At 44.5% G+C, this 16,862-nt stretch overlaps 1 protein-coding gene across 1 annotated transcript in view; it reads right to left on the minus strand.

The window, feature by feature from the left end:
- The window catches only part of TENM4 (teneurin transmembrane protein 4), a 198,082-nt gene that overhangs the window by 36,113 nt on the left and 145,107 nt on the right, over window positions 1-16,862 (minus strand). The window contains 2 exon segments of the mRNA XM_023755918.1: window positions 9,314-10,191; window positions 15,632-15,786. Coding sequence (XP_023611686.1) covers window positions 9,314-10,191; window positions 15,632-15,786 — 1,033 coding nt within the window.

Raw genomic sequence — 16,862 nt, forward strand, 5'->3', positions numbered from 1 at the left:
ATCTTAGACAGAGATTGTGGAGATCAAAAGGTAACATATTTAAAAGGAAATGCCAATGCTTACCCGGGCCCACAGGACCCAACAAGGCTTCTTTCACTAGTCTGTCAACCTCCTGAGGGAAGGGACTTTGTGTGGTCACTGATGCATCCCAGAACTAAGAAGAGTGCTTGGCAGATGCTTAATAATGTGAATGGTTGTTGGTTGAAAGACTTGCTCCTTTCTGCCTCTCTTTATAATTTCACTTTGAACCCTACTCCTCTAATACTTCCTGCATTCCTTCACATCTGCTCTGTTCTGCAAACATACCAAGCTCTAACCAGGCTTGGGGTGCTCTCACTTACTGTTCCCCTGGCTGGGAATGCTCTTCTGTCCCATTTTGGTATGGCTAGTTCCTTTCATTTCTCATGCTTTAGTTTAAATGTTATCACTTCATGCCTTTCCTGATCACCCTTTCTGAAATAGATAGGTCCTCCCATCTCTATCACATTATTTTATTGTCTTCATTATACATATTATATTGTTTATGTGTTTACTTATTTGTTATCTGTCTCTTCCCTCTAGAATATAAGCTCTATGAGGAAAGGGACCCTGTACACATTCTCAGTGCCTAGAAGAGCACCCAGCATATAAAAGGTGCTCAATATATATTTCTTGGATGAATAAATGAGTGAATGGTAGATGTTATTTTTTTCCAGAGAATAACTAAGAACTCCATCCCTTTAACTCCCCACTTCCCTATGAGGAAGGGGAAGTTCACTAATATTCATCAAGTACCATTTAGGTACCAAGCACCATGCTTATAACCACCTTTTGAGGTAAGTATTATTATCATCATTTCACAATTGGTGAAGCTAAGACTCAGAGAGGAGAAATCACTTGCCTAAGATCACACAGCTAGCAGAGGAATATAGATTCAAAATCAGGCTGTGTTCCTTCATCAGGCTTCCCATAAAAATGATGCTGCTTCAAATCAAAACCTTCGTGTTCACCACTATGTTAACGAAAATATTGTGTTTGGAAATCTAAGTCAAGAAGACTGACAGCTTTCTTTTCAAGATGCTTTGCTTTGATACCACTGTTACCAGTACTGACCCTTCCGTGATGCCGGCCCCCACTCAGGGGGTTTGATGGGGATGACCAGATGACTGGCTTTTCATAATTCTTTCTACTGACTTTTCTTCACTCCATTTCCCCAAAGCATCTTTGAAGCACAGGGAAAGAAAACACATAAAAGATTCATATAGTTGCCGTGAACGTGGCTCTCAGAAGAGGACCACTAAAGAGTATCTTCACACACACCGCAAGGCTTTCTTCTTCACACTCAATACTTCACATCTCAAACCTCTGAACTCTGTGCAGCTGTGGAGGAAAATGCCAAATTGCCTCTCTGATACTAACCTTTGTTGACTGGGACTTTTTTGGTTGGAAAATAAAGGACTTGATTTTTATGCTTTTCATCTATGAACACCATCATCAACAAGAACAGCCCATGCACACAGAGAGTTCCCTTCGTTTTAGGTCATTATAATAGATGGTGTCACTACATTATTAGTTCCTCTAACAGGATACATTTTGGCTTCTGAAATAAAAACTAATACTTGTTGCCCATTTCCCATAGAATTAAGTCCCAACAATGAAATCTAGCCTTCAGGTTTTCAAAGATCTGGTTCACCCCACACTATAGGTCTTATCTCTCACTGATGATGTACTTGAGGCAGTGCATCTAGGAGAAAGGATTCAGGTAGATCTGGGATTGAATCCTGGCTCTGACAGGTATACGTCATAGAGCCAGTAGGTGTCTGCACTGGTTATTCTCTTTTCACCCCTCAGATCCTTTCTGTGCCCTTCTCTGCCCAGAAGAGCTGAACCTCACAGACTACATCTCTGGGCCCTCTTGCTGGCTTGCTTCTGGTTGGATTCAGTCAATGGTAGGCACTGGCCCAAGAAATTGGGGATCTAGAGTTTTTCATTTTCCCCTTCTCCTTCAGTACTATGTTTCTTTTGTTTTTTTTTTTTTAATATGTTTTTATTGACTTCAGAGAGAGCGAGAGAGAGAAACATTAATGATGAGAGAGAATCATCGATTGGCTGCCTCCTGCATGCCCCCTATTGGGGATCGAGCCTGCAACCTGGGCATGCACCCTCACTGGGAATCGTACCGTGACTTCCTGGTTCCTAGGTCAATGCTCAACCATTGAGCCACACTGGCCAGGCATTACTGTATTTCTAATAGTGGCTGTATCTATCTGCAATTACTGTTTCTACCAGATGGCTTCTCTTCCATGGTCACAGCACCCACTGAATTCAGTAACAATATCCTATTCTTTCCCTGCTTTGCCCTTCAGCCTGATGGTTGGTCATGGTTGTTCACTATTATTACTGCCTTGGATGCCTTACCATCCTTTCTTGGTTCCCTTGTCCTTGCTTATATCTCTATAACATTTATTTATTTGAAATATATTTTTGTTGGGTGTAGAATTCTAGGTTGACAGTTTTTTTCCTTTATATTCAGCACTTTTGTCTTCTAGCTTGCATGGTTTCTGATGAGAAGTCTGTGTAATTATTATCTTTGTTCTTCTGTATGAAATGCCTTCCACTTACTCCCCTCCCACCGCCTCCCCCACAGCTGCTCAATATTTTCTCTTGTATTTAGCAATTTGAATATATGCCTAGGGATGTGTGTGTGTGTGTGTGTGTGTGTGTGTGTGTGTGTGTATTCTGCTTGGTCTCTCTGAGCTTTTTGGGTCTATGGCTTGGTATCTGTCATTACTTATGGATAATTCTCAACCATCAAATCCTCAAATATTTCTTTTGCCTTATTCTTTCTCTCTTCTCCTGGAATTCCACTTCCATTAATAATAAACTAGCTGATATGCCCCCTGGCTCTTGGATATCCAGTTCTGTATTTTTTCACTGGTTTTTCTCTTTGTATTTCAGTCTGGGTAATTTCTTTCTTTTTGTTTTTGAAGACTTGAACTTTTATTTTCATAATTTGGTCTCTGTTTCACAACTTCCTTTCAATTTGGTAGTGTGTATTTCTTTTTTTAGTATTAGACAAAAGATATGTCTCAAGGCTTTTTGTAGGATATTTAGTGATTTGTCATTTTGCCTATATAATAGTAGCTATAATTTCAGTTTATTTTGAAAATAGGCCCAAATTTACTTGAACTATAATTATAATTTTGAATGCTATTTAAAAATAGATGCTATGTTATTAAAAATAGATGCTTTATATCTCAATAAAGCTGTTACAAAACAAAACAAAATAGGTGCTGTATGTAGGTGGTCTTGACCAGTTGGAGCTTATATCTCTGCAAGCAGATATCCCCCCAAAAAAAGCCGTCATTCAAATGACTTGAATTATATATAAACTAGTGGCCCATTGCACGAAGATTCGTGCAATAGGCCTTCCTTCCCCTGGCTGCCAACACCGGTTTTCCTTCGGCACCTGGGACCCAGGCCTTTGTTCCAGTTGCAGTAGCGAGGCCTGGCTTTTCTTCTCCAGCTGCTCCCAGCCCCTCCTTTTTTTTCCAGCTCCTCAAGCGGAGCCCAGGGCGGGCTGGAAGCCTGGAAGCCTGGCGACCCAGGCCCCCAGCCCCTCCTTGAGTGGAGTCCAGGGCCGGCAGGAAGCTTGGCTTCCTCTGTCACTGGGAGCAACACAAGCCTCCTGCTCGCTCCAGCTCCGTGGCTGCCACCATCTTCAGTCGTCTTCAGTCTTCACTCTACTCCTGTGTATGCAAATTAACCACCATCTTTGTTGGGTTAATTTGTATAGTCACTCTGATTGGCTGGTGGGTGTAGCGGAGTGGTGGAGTGATGGTTAATTTGCATGATTCTCCTTTATTAGTGTAGATATGAACTACACTAATATGTAGATATGTAGATATTTCTGTTAAATCTAAAGTGAACCTAAAGTAGTCTTTTGATAGTCAGGGCAATTTGTTCAGTCTTGTTGATCAACATCAGGATTATTGTTTGAGAAACTGGGTAATTTCTATAGACCTATCTTCTTTCCTTAGCTGTGTCAAGTCGACTGATAAGCCCATCCTAGGAGTTCTTCATCTCTGTAACTGTTTTTCGTTTCTAGTATTTCCATTTTATTCTCTCTTATAGTTTCCATTTCTCTGCTGAAAGTATCCATCTGATCTTGTTCACCTCTTCCATTAGGGCCTTTAACATAATTATAGTTTAAAAATCCCTGAAAAAAAAGTTTTAACCTCTGTGTCATATCTGAGTGTGGTTCTGATGATTACTTTGTCTCTTGGAAGTGGGTTGTGCTTTTTTTTGCCTTTTTGTATGTTCTGTTGAAAGTGTCACATCTTGTGTAGCACAGTAGAGATGGAGGTAACAGGTTTTATGCCTTAAGATGGGTATGAGTTTCCTTCTGCTAGTATTTTAGTGTGGGTGCATGGGTGCATGAGTTACTTTACTTAGGATTTGAACTGGCTTTGAAGTCTATTGTTTCTATGGCTAACCTTAGAAACAGGTGTTAAATTCTGCTAACCACCTTGTGTTTAGGGTGCTAAACTTTCCCCCTCCCCTCAGTGTTAACTCCATCCTCAGCTTTAGGTTCCCTCTTTGTGCTACCTCCCAGAGAGGGTCTCTTTCCATGCTCTTGTCCCTTTCTTATCTTTTTCCCAATACTACTGTGCTTTTCACTGTTGGGTTTAGCTTTTTAGCTAGTGGTAGGGGCTGGTGAGCTCCACCTAGACTCTTTGCTCTTACCATTGTTGTTTCTCTATTGCTCTGATTAAACCTCAGTCTTACATACCCATGTGTCCCTGAGTCTCAACAGTGCGACCTCTTCAGTGCCCCTGCCCCTTTTCATTCTGAGCCCATTGCAGATTACTACCCTCCCAGAAGAAGTTTAAAAATGTTTTCTTCCCTCATTCAGCTGTAATGGGTTTCCACCAGTGCCTAAGTAGTATAGAGTTAGCTGCCCTTCTTGCCACAGATTAAGGCTTCTGTTCCATGTGGGAGGAAGGTGCGTAGAGTCTGGGTAGAGCAGGCAGATATTTGAGTCCCTCCCTCAGCAACTGCTGTACCTCTCCCTGAAGTATACTTGTATACAAGGCACACTTTCTTAAATCTTTCTCCACTTCTTGAGAGTACCTGGTGGGGTTTGAGGAGAAAGGTCTGAAGAGAATGTGGACTTCCCCAGTCTCTGCAGCCCCCAAGGGTTTCATACACTTAGCATTTGTAAACTTACCAGCTAGCCTAGCTGGACTCTTCTTTCTGGTAACTGGCTGCACTTACCCAGGGAATTGAGGGCTCACATCTTGTCTTTCTCTTCAGGAGTCTGTTGCCCATTGGATTTACTCAGTTTATTGCCCTCTGGCCTCAGAGAAGGAATTCAAGGAAAACTTGTGAATTGGCCATTTGTCTGGCTTACTTTTTTTTTTTTGTAAGACTAGGAACAATGCTCTTTCTAGCTCTTACATCCTCAGCAAAACCCAGAAGCCCAGGCTCTTCATTTGAACCTTTTGAGTTGAATTCTAGATCCTGCTGGGAGCAGTGTCAGTGCTGAAGCTGGGATTCGAATCTAGTATCCTTCTAATTACAGCATATTTTCTCTTCCCTTCTTGATCTCCTTTCCCTTCTGGATTTATATTTCATTCATAAAATACTTGCTGTACACCTATTAGGTGGCAAGCCCTAAGCTTGATACAGAGATAAATTAGGGTCTCACAGGAGTTAATGTTAGCGTAACTATGACAGGGGCTGTCAGGGGACACCAGAGCCACTCTCCCTGTGAAACTTGGGGAAACGGATTGCTCCTGCCCACTCAGCAAGCCAGTCTTGGAACCTCATGCTCATCAGGCCATTTTCTTAGCCATCGAATGCCATTGACCCAGGAGCCAAGTCTGAAATGAATGATGCCACATATTGGAGATGAAGGTTGCATTATAGATTCCTTTGAAGTTTTCTGCCAGCAGATCTGTGGGCCGAGGGAAGGAAACTAACCTTGATTCCTCAGAATTGTGAACTCTTTAAGTCAAGTTTCTCTGAAGTGTGTGATATTTATGTTACATGTATTATTTAATCTGTTGAGAGGATCAATTAAGCCAACTTAAAACTGGTTTCAGTAATAGCCCATGTCACAGGCAAGCCTGGGCTGATTTTTTTGTTTAAATATTAGAGCATTTGGATTGGAATTCACTAAGCTGCCTCATGGAGCCAAAAGTAGAAAATTCACTAGAGCAATGGTGCCTTGGAAAAATCTGTCCAAATCTGCCCAGCTGGTATGGCTCAGTGGTTGAGCATCAACCTGTGAGCCAGGAGGTCACAGTTTGATTTCTGGTCAGGGTGTGTGCCTGGGTTGTGGGCTTAATCACCAGTTGGGGGTGTGCAGGAGGCAGCTGATCAATGATTCTTATTATTGATGTTTCCATCTCTCTCTCTCTCTCCCTCTCCCTTCCTCTCTGAAATAAAAAATATATTAAAAAAAGAAAAATCTGTCCAAATTTATGTTAAGAAACACCATAATGATAATAATATCACACCTTTACTTCTTGGGAGCTTCATAGTTTGTGAAGTATTTTTACTTTCAGGGTTTATTTAATTTTTCTGGTCCTCACAATGGCCCTGAAATTGGGTAGAGCAGGCATTGTTTCTGGTTGAGACTTGTGTCTGGAAGCCAGCTAGCCTGCCCAAGTCACGCAGCGATCACCCAGTGAGAACAGCTATCTGGTACCTCACCTGTGCTCACAATCTGAGCTGGACCAGTTTTCCTTGACCCACTCTGCATGCCTTTTTCCCAGCCCATTTTGGATATTCTCAGAGACATGACCCTTTCCTAGTTCTGATCTCTGAGATGTGCCACTTGATCTTGCTCTTCTGGTCTGACCTCTAATTCCCTACCAACTGCAATTGCAACCTTTGTCTGCTCCTTTGATTCATTTACTTGAAGCTGCTCCCGGGTACATCTTTCATGCCCAAACAACATTTCTGCAATTACTGGTGCTGCCACTAATACGGCTTGTAAATAATAATAATAATAATAATAATAATAATAATAATAAATTAATAATGACAACCACAGCAGATATCATTTGAGTACTTATGATGAGTAAGACATTGAATTTTCCATATTTTATCTCTTTGAAATTTTGAACCTCAGACTATCCCTATAAATAGATTCTATTTCTATCTGAGTCACAAAGAACTTAAGGTGAACCCAGTCAGTGTAGTTAAAAGAATACAGATTTGTGTTCTGGCTCTGCCATGTATTCATGGTGATTGTTGACAGATGAGTTACCTAATCTCACTGTCCCTTAGTCTGTTCATCTGTAAAAAATGTGGGTGATAATTTCTACCACCTGAGGTTGCTATGAAAATTAAATGGGAAAGAGCCTGACACGTAGTAGGACCTCAAAAAATGAGTTTCTATCTTTATTTTAGGGCTTTTATCTTCCACTCCTGGGTAATGCTATTTAGTGGATACTTTGGAATTTTGAATACGATTTTATACAAAGCACCTGTATTAACTTCTTCTTCTTAATAAAACATTAACTCTGGCTGTATATTTTATCAGGGAAGCCAGAGAGGGAGAAATGGGGTCCTTTCTGGGAGAGTTGTAGGAAATGGTTTTAGATTTCAGGGTTGGTAGAGAGTAACGGGTGCAGTGAAGTGTAAGAATTCAGTTTGGGATTAGAGAGTGACCTTGGGAACTAATTGAGTGTACCAACTTGCTCTGACAAAGAAACCCCTGTATTGGCTAAATAATATATAAGAGGTTTCTGTCGGGCAATGGGGGAAAATGGAATTATTTAGCGTATTTCCATTTCAATGAGTTAATCAAGATAATTGCTGTTTTCCTGGATCTTTGTCTTTTCTTTATAATTAACAAGGAATTTAGCCAGTGAACTTTGTACAAATTGCTGTGACATTTTTTTGGTGCACATTGTATTTAAAAACCTATTACAGATCCTTTTCCTTCGAATTCTAGGACTGTGAGAAACGGATGCTTGATCAAGCTTAAGAAAAATTTATGGCTCAAAGATTCAAGTTCATTTGGAATTAATAAACAGCAGCGGGAAGCAAGGCAGAGCTCAATGAGCATGTGCTCCGGCATCAGACAGATGTGTTCTGCTATGTTCTCACATATAACAGTGGATGAATGAGCCTCTCTGAATCTCAGTTCCAATTTCTGTAAAACGGATAATATCACCCATTTCCCAGAGCTGGTGTGAGAATTAAACGCAACCATGTGGTTCCTAACCCGTGTCTGGTGCGCAACAAGGCTAGTTCCCTCCCCAACTCCTGCATACTTATCTAACGGTCATGTGCTCAGCAGACTCAGTTAGACAGACTCTGGAATGTGGCTAAGACCTTAAAAAGAACCTTAAAATCTAGGTAGAAAGGGAGATGTTATGAAGTCCATTGATTAAAATAGCTTATAGAGAAACATCTCAGATATATTTGGTTTTTAATAGGATTGGAATGAACTGATCTCTGGTTCTCTGACCACACCACGGAGGAAGCCCTATCCTGGGTGAAGAGAAGGGAAGTGAGCTACTTGAGGGGGCTCTATTGCAGAAACAACTAGTGATTCAATAGTGCCACCCCAAGGGAGGAAGCAGTACAACTATACCTATTAGACACAGGACCCAATAAAAGAAAGTGTAGAATCATTTGGGGCAGGAGGGAAGGGTCCTATAGCCTTACCGCATCACTTCCTTGAAACTATCTTCATATTACAGCATACTGTGCAATTGTGGGTGTTCCTTATGAATGACCTTGACTCATAAAAATAAAGATTTCATTATGTCTGTATAATGTGTTCGAGAAGGGAGGCATGTAAAGCACTTCATAAGTTCCATCCAAAATGGTTAAAATGAAAAAAATTTTTTTTAACTTAAGATGTGAGCTTTGGTAATTGGACAATTCATCTACATGGAAATGTTCCTTTCCCCATTGCCATATTTCTGGACAGTGGTCATACGAAGATGCTAGCACTCTATCAAGTACTTTTCATCTATATCACCTCCCTGTGGTATGTTGAGAAGGTAGTCATTGTTTCCATTTCACAGATGTGGAAACTGAGGCCTCCAGAGATTATGTCCATGGGAGAGCTGGGATTCCAGCTCAGTTCCTCTGACTCCAAAGCTCATGCCTTTTCCACTACAACATGTTCCTTCCCAGGCACAAGCAACTCAAATATGAACATGCAGAATATATTATAGATAAGGGTTTGCATCCCAAATCCTGAACTGAAAGGACATAACAAAAATTAACACTCCATCAATTCACCTCTAATCCTATAATACATCTCATGAAATAAAACTATTAAATGGCCTTGCCTGATACTTACTCATAAAATGTTGTCCATCCATTTTCATTGCTTTTAGTTGCCAGAAGGCCAGTGTTGCCATGGTATGTCATCATGGCCAGCTCGTGTCCTTGTGTGGTCACACTCCTGAGTGCACTGTTGGTGCCCATAGTCATCCAGTACACCTGGCCATCTGGGCCCACCAGCCAGAGGGGCATCCCGGTAGAGTCTCGGCTGATGTCCACCCTGTTGCCATTGTTGTCTGTGATGAATGTGATGTCGTCATCTCCAGTGTAGGTGAAGTTGTAGAGGTAATCTCCTGTGGGCAGGCTTTGGGTGTAAAGATGCTTGCCACTGGTATCAAACAGGTAGAGCTCCTGGTCAATTGGTGAAGACAGCTCATACATGTTCTGGGTGTTGAGGAAAGGCTTGTTCTTCCTGATAAACCGAATTCGGATATTCCCAAGGTCGGCCACGTAGAGTTCCCCGTCAGCACATACAGCTAAGGAAGATGGGGTATTCAGCTTTGCATCCTTGGCATAACCATCATCTCCAGAGAAACAATCACAGTTGGCATCATTTTTACAGTCACAGCCACTCGGGGCCCCAGCCACTAGCGAGATCTCTCCGCTCGTGGTGACCTGCCTGATTCGGTTGATCTTTTTCTCATCGGTCTCAGCGATATACAGGACGCCATTGTGAGAGACAGCCAAGGCGGTGGCTGACTCCAGGGTTGCATGGATGGCCACCTTGCTCAGCAGAAAGTGGTCGATGCCGGGGACCTGGCAGTGCATGGGCCTCCCGGCAACAATGCGCACCTGGTGGTTTTCAGAGATTTGCAGAACCACGTTGTTGTCGAGGACATAGAGGGAGTTGTCCATTGGGTTGATGGCTAAGTCTGTGGGCCACTCCAAGCGAACCTGACAATGGAGATACCAACACTCAAATGCTTGGCAAAGTGCCCACCACTAATCACCCCATACTCCATATGGTCCATAACAGTGTCCCAAGTGCCTTCACATGCCTGGTCCTCACAGCAGCCTGTCATCCACAATGGATGTCAGGCCCCTATCAGAATGAAATCATGCAAGACATCTGATGGCCTCTATTAGATTGACAAAACATGAAGAACAAATAAAAAAAAGGCAAAGAAGCAAAAAAGTAGGCAAGAGACAGACTTTGGAGTCAGACAGGCCTGGGTTCATATCCAAGCCCCACCACTTATCACCTTGGGCAGGTCCTTTGCCTCCCTGAGTCTCAATATTCACATCTGTAAAATGGGAATGACCACAGGGCAGAGAGCCTGACCCACAGTAAGTGCTCAGAGGATGGTAGCTAATGCTATGGAGGTGGGAGGGGAAGACTGATAGAGTCTGAAGTAGGTGTGGCCCAGAGGCTTAAGAGAAACTCTTCATGAACTATTGATATGATTTTTGTATGAAAGATGACTTCTCAATTCTTGGATTAACACGTGGCTAGGTGCTGGGGATATAAAGACAGAATAACCATGGACCCTCTCTGACATAGTTCCAGACCAGTGATTTCCAAATTTGGCCACCCATTCAAATTACCTGCAGTGATTTTAGAAAGTATTGGTGCTCAAATCCCACCCCTGGTCAACGAAGTCAGATCCCTGGTTGTAGGGCTCAGGCCCTGGCATGATTTCCAAAGCTTCCTGGGTGATTCTAACATGGGGCTGGAAATGACAACCGGATCCTGTCTCCTCCCTGTGTGATCACCGGCCCAGCAGCACTGGCCTCACCTTGGAGCTAGTCAGAAATGCAGAATGGTAGGTCTCACCCAAACCTACTGCGTCAGAAACCGTATTTAAACAACATCCCTGGAGACTCCCATGTACACTGAAGTTTGTGAAGCCCTGCTCTAGATAATGATGTTTAGTGCCATGGGGAACAGGTGCTCCTGGCAATGGGAAGGAGGGGTTCAGAGGTCCTGGGCCCCATGTTGGAGCCTATTCTGAGCCAGGCAGGGAAGCTGGCAGGGACCATGGTGAGTCTGCAGGTGGGCACGCGGGAAAGACCACCGGCAGGTGTGGGTGAGGTGAGGAATGCTTTGCTGAGTGAATGGAGGCTGCATGGTTGGATATATCGCATGGGGAGGAGCTGGCGTGAAGCTGTGTCCCCAAGGGGTCCAGCCACACTGCACAGGGGCTGGAAGTGCTGACATGTGCTGCCTTCAGCTGATTTGCTTATCCGATCCCTAGGGACTCGTCACCTTAGTTTCCCGAGTGAGGGTCCTACAAAATGTTGGCATTCGGTCTAATCTGGGCTTATTTAAACAAGCATATGCCTTTAGATAAGAAACTTCTCTTCCAGAAATATAATCGTGTACACCATTGTCTAGAAGGGTGATTATCACAGCCATTTTCAATAATGGTGAAAAACTGGAACTACTTCAAATGCCCAAGGACAGAGAATGGGCTAAATAAGTTATGGTACATTTAGTTCACCCATAAATTAAAATAGTCTGTGTAGCCATTATAACTGATTTTACAGCTGGATATTTAATGATATCAGAAACTGTTCGCCATGTATTATGTGGAAAGAACAGGTTACAGAGCTGTAAGTATAGTGTGATCCCAACTGGGGGGAAATACAGTAAATTAGATCGATTATGGATAGGGAGGAGATGAAAAGCTTGAGGGATATACCCTAAGATGGTAACCATATTGGGATTAGAGGCAATTTTAACTTTCTTCTTTGCCATTACTAACTTTGTAAATTTCCTACAATGTCTATGTGACAGTTTACAGATGTAAAGAGAAACCCCTGTAAATTCCTTACTCAGGAGACGTGGACACCTTCATCTGCCCCATTAGCTGAGGTCCCTTCTCAGGATGGGGCAGGCCCTTTCTCATTTCTTCTGCACGATCCCCAGACCCTGCTTCCTAAGGTTTTCCTGCTCCCTTGCTCCCAGCCTGGGTCCCTCTGTCCTCACAGGACAGGGAGCCTGAGGCAGGGCAGCGCCGATGGCCAGGCGGCTGCCTTCACGCGCCCAGTGCTCTCTGGAGCACAGAGGCCCACAGCCTTCAGCTGCATCAAGAACACAGTTTACTCTAAAGTGACAGGGGAATTTTCAATTTCCTAAAACCCATTTCTGTCAACACTCGCTGCTAAATATTTTATGCCCTCTGGTCCTGTGGCACCTTGGGGACCTGCTTGCCCAGACCTTTCTGCCTGTCATTATGATGAAAAGATGGCTTCCTGATGAGTGGGTGGGGAGGGGGGGGAGAGGGGGCCAGGTTAGGGAGAGGGGGTGGAGAGAGGGGTATGAAGGAAGGGTGAGTGCTTCCCTGCTCTCTCCTTTACAGCCACGTGTGCAGAGGGACCTGGGAGGGAAGCTGCGCTCTTGGAGCCAGTCCTGGCTGTCCCAGTGCCCGGGTGATGTCCTGGACCAGACCAAGTGCCCACGCTTCTCTGATCTCACCTCCCTGTTAGTGACAATCACGGTGAGGCTTCATTTCCCATCAACGACATGGAGGGAGGAGCCTTCATACCGTGGCCCCTCCAGCCCCCATGTTCTGTGGTCCTGAGGGGGCATGGAGCCCCTCTCCTGTCCTCCCCAGCTGCTGTGCCCTTATAAGGCACTTTGAGGTGACTGCCTTATTGCAGAGTGATTTGCTTCAAAAACTGGATTGTCAAATGAATGAACAAATGAACGACTGTGAAGGGCATAGAGAGAGGGAGGGGTTTGGGGCCAGGACACCTTGAGTCCTCTCTCGGCTCCACAATTCCTACAGGTGTGATCTTACTCGAGTTACTTAAATACTTTGAACTGCTTTCCCCCTATGTAAATGCAGGTAATAAATATTACATAAAGTGAGTGTGAGAATCAAACAAGACAATGCACAAGGCAGCCCTCAGCAAATTATAAAGGGAATGAATAGTTACAGCCTATTGCTAGCTGGCCAGCACTGTGCTAGGTAATTGATGTACATGATTGGGTTAAACACAATTCATTTTCACATCCCTGGTGGAGCCTAGCCTGGGGCTCTGCATTTATAACTGCATTTTCTGTCACCACGCCTCGGTGTCCTGATCTGTAAAATGGGATTGATAATAGCTAGCTCTCGGGATTATTTTGACAGCTAAACAGGAAAAGTGGAACAGTACTCATTTCTGTGTCCCCGTTTTTAAATGTGTGCAGAACAGTATAGGTCCTCGGGCAATCATTTTGGAGCCTAAGTCCAGAGTTATCCTCTGTGTCTGTGGTGGCTGCAGCCAGCTGAGCTGAGAACCAATCTACGGTTGTGAACAGGTGACACCCTTTGTTCCTTCTGCACTCTCTGCCTACCTCTGGGTTCTCCTAGGGTCTGGTCTTCGTCTCCTCCCAGAGCAGCTGGCCTGAGTTCCCTGGTTCTGCTCTTTGCTCTCTTGCCCCTGAGCTGTGTTCTTAGCTCTCTGGCTTCCCTCCCTAGTCCCCATGGACGGTGAGGTAGCTGGGTGTTTATAACAGAGGAGGCTCTGAGAACGGAAGCCAGTGCCCTCTGCCCATATGTGCATATAAAAATACATGCCTGTGTCTGGAGCGTTTGGCCAAAAGAATTCCACGCTTAGATTCCACGGTCAGAGTAGGGAGGACCAGGGACATAAAGATTTCTTATTCAGGATTTCTGAATCGCAGTGTGGGTTTCCCCCCTCTGCTATATGGCAGTTGTCCTCCAAGCCTTTGCTCTGGCTGCTTGGCAGTACCTCTATCTAAAGTGAAATAATTTCCCCATGTGTGGATTGAAAATTTTTGGCATCTGGTGCTGGCTGGTGGAGGGTCCATTCTAAGAGTTGAAAACACTTGCACACACATCCTCAGGCCGTGGCAGCTTCCTGCTTGGGCAATCCAGGCTGGCTCACAGACTGGAGAGGGAAACTGCAGCCAGCAAGGGAAGCTCGCCAAACTGGGAAGACGAGCAGCAGAGAACAGACTCTGTTCTGGAGTGTGACCATCTCAACAGCTGGCGCAGAGGGAAATCATATCTGCATCCAACAGGGATGTGACGAGGGTGTGGGGACCCGTGCAGCAGCTCTGGGGCTCTGGGAAAGGGGTTCTGTGACACACATCTCTAACCGAGGTAGGCATGAGCCATGAGGCCTCCCAGCCTCTGCCGCCTGCTGGGCACCAGGGAGTGGGTCCACGGGCAGTGGAATAGGGCCTGTGTGCAGGCTCCCCTAGCAGTGAGGGGGTTTAACAAGGTAAGTGTGGCTATTGCTGACACCAATGTGCAATTAAAGGTAACTCCAGCCTCCTGTTTCCTTGGTTTTGCTCATGCTGGCAAGATGGATGCTCACCGACTAAGCACTAGTCAGGCCCTGACAAAGGATCTAGCAATAAAGGACACATCCCTGACCAAGTCATTGCAGGACAAATTACAGACATGCTGAATAGCTGTCACCTGTGTCTTCCTCTGGTCTACGCTAGGTTCCTGGTGCCACCTGCAAAGGTCCAAACCCTTTTCTCTGGACCTTCACCAACTGACCCTAAATCATGCTTCCAGTTTCAACTCCTGCTACTATTTCCTTACAAGAACCCTATGCTCAGGCATTCAATTTCCCAATGCTCATTGAATGTCTGGGCCCATTAACATCTCTGTATCTTCACACATGCTGCACCCTTTGTGTGAAATGTCTCCATTCTTCCTCAACACCCAGCAAACCCCTATCCAACCTTCAACACCTGGCACAAATGTCCCCTCCTTTGAGAAAGTGGGCCCTAAGACTTCTGTTGATTGATCATCTCTGAAGTGCCAAGCAATGCTAGGAGCCTCACAGGCATTGCTTTCTGTGTTCTTAAAGCAATACTGCCTGGCTGATGTCCATTTTACAGATGTGAAAAATGAGGCTCCAAGGACCTCAGAAACTTGTTTAAAGATACTCAGATGGTGAGTGGCAAAGCCAGGATTCAGTCAATCAATCAATTAATAAATCACCAAATACTGGTTGTGTTCCTACTGTGTATCAGGCACCCTGGTTATAGTGGAGGAAAGGGTGGATGGAATTCCTGTCCTCCTATTTAGAAGGAGAACAGACAATGTGTAAGTAGCTGTGTTTCCAAAGCGGGAAGTCAGGTGGCCATGGATTTAAATTCACAGTGTGCATCTCTGCTGCCTTTGAGGCTTCCTGGGACAGCTGCCCTCTGTCACCACTTGTTAACCCTGATGGTGAACTCCCAGGGCGAGAAGCTGCGCCCTATTCATCTCCGTGTCCCGAGTGTTATGTACAGACCCAGCTCCAAGAGTGTGTTCTTAAAAGGCTTGTGTGGTGTAAGATCAACGGCCAGCGGGCTGCCTGGGTGCCAGTGAGAGGCTGAGCGTGCGGACCCAGGGCCCTGGCAGACACAGCTTCTCCTTACCTGAGAAATATCCATGACAGAATCACAGCTGAGGGGCCGGGCCGAGGTCAGGTCATTGGAGCCCAGGAGGGTGGAGATGACCCCATTCTGGTCAATGCGTCTGATCATGGTGCCATCCACGAAGTAAATCAGCCCCGACTTGTCCACCGTGATGCCTGGGCAGAGAACACTCAGGGTTAGAGGTGGTCACAACCCACCTACTCATGGAGCTTGTGGGATGACAGAGAACCTCCTCTCCAGGATTTGATTGGCTCTTCCGCACATCATTCATTCCCCTTCTGAAGATGAGGAGACACGCCAGAGGTGTGGAGTGGCTTGTTCAGAGTAGGGATGAGAACCCAAGTCTCAAGATTCCCCTCCATCTTGTTGCTTCTGGGGATTTTTACCTACCACGTGACCCATCCACAAACACTGGACTCATCCCTTCTGGGGGCTTGTAAGCACTAGATGTAGCCATAAGGAGGATCTTTTTTCAATATCAAAACTGTGAATTATTTAAATAACCTACTTCTGAAGACCTGTAATTAAATTACACTAATCACATCTCCTTTTCAATAATAATTTTTCTTTCCTTCCAAGATAATCATCTTTCATGTTTTTCTATTACTACTCTGGTTTCACAGAAGTAGAGAGCCCCCCAAAAGAATCCTTTGGATTTGTATAGAGAATATTGGTGAAGTTAATTTCTAAAAAAGGCATGTTGAAGAGAGGAGTCAAAATTATGACTAAAAATCATCTGCTCCATTTGCTAGACTGTCCCAGACTGTCCCACCCTGCTGACTTCCTCCCTGACCAGCTGTGTGACCTTGGGCTAGTCACTGGAAAGCTCTAGATTTGTGTCTCAGCTGTTCAATGAAGGAATTGTTCTAAATCTGTATTTCCCACTCTTGGATGTGTGTGCAAACCCCCTGGGAGTTTGCTAAGATGAACCCCCAGGCAGCTGTTGAGAAAATGTCAGTGGAGCCTGAGCAGGTATCTGTGTTTTTGACAAGCACCTTGGGTAATAATGATAGAAATCAAAGTTTGAAAACCTCTCTAGTCAGTTAGTACTTCTTAACCAGAGATGTCCCACAGAATTACCTGAAGAGTTTTTCAACATATACCTGCTTGGCCTCACTCTGGGAAATACTAATTCAGGGGGTGGCTGGAACAAGGACCAAGGCTTGTTTAAAAAATGCTCACAGTTAATATTGACTTCCACCTCAGGTCCAGAATCCCTGACGTTAGACAC

The sequence above is a fragment of the Myotis lucifugus genome, unplaced genomic scaffold (assembly GCF_000147115.1).
Source record: "Myotis lucifugus unplaced genomic scaffold, Myoluc2.0 scaffold_86, whole genome shotgun sequence".
NCBI lineage: Eukaryota > Metazoa > Chordata > Mammalia > Chiroptera > Vespertilionidae > Myotis > Myotis lucifugus.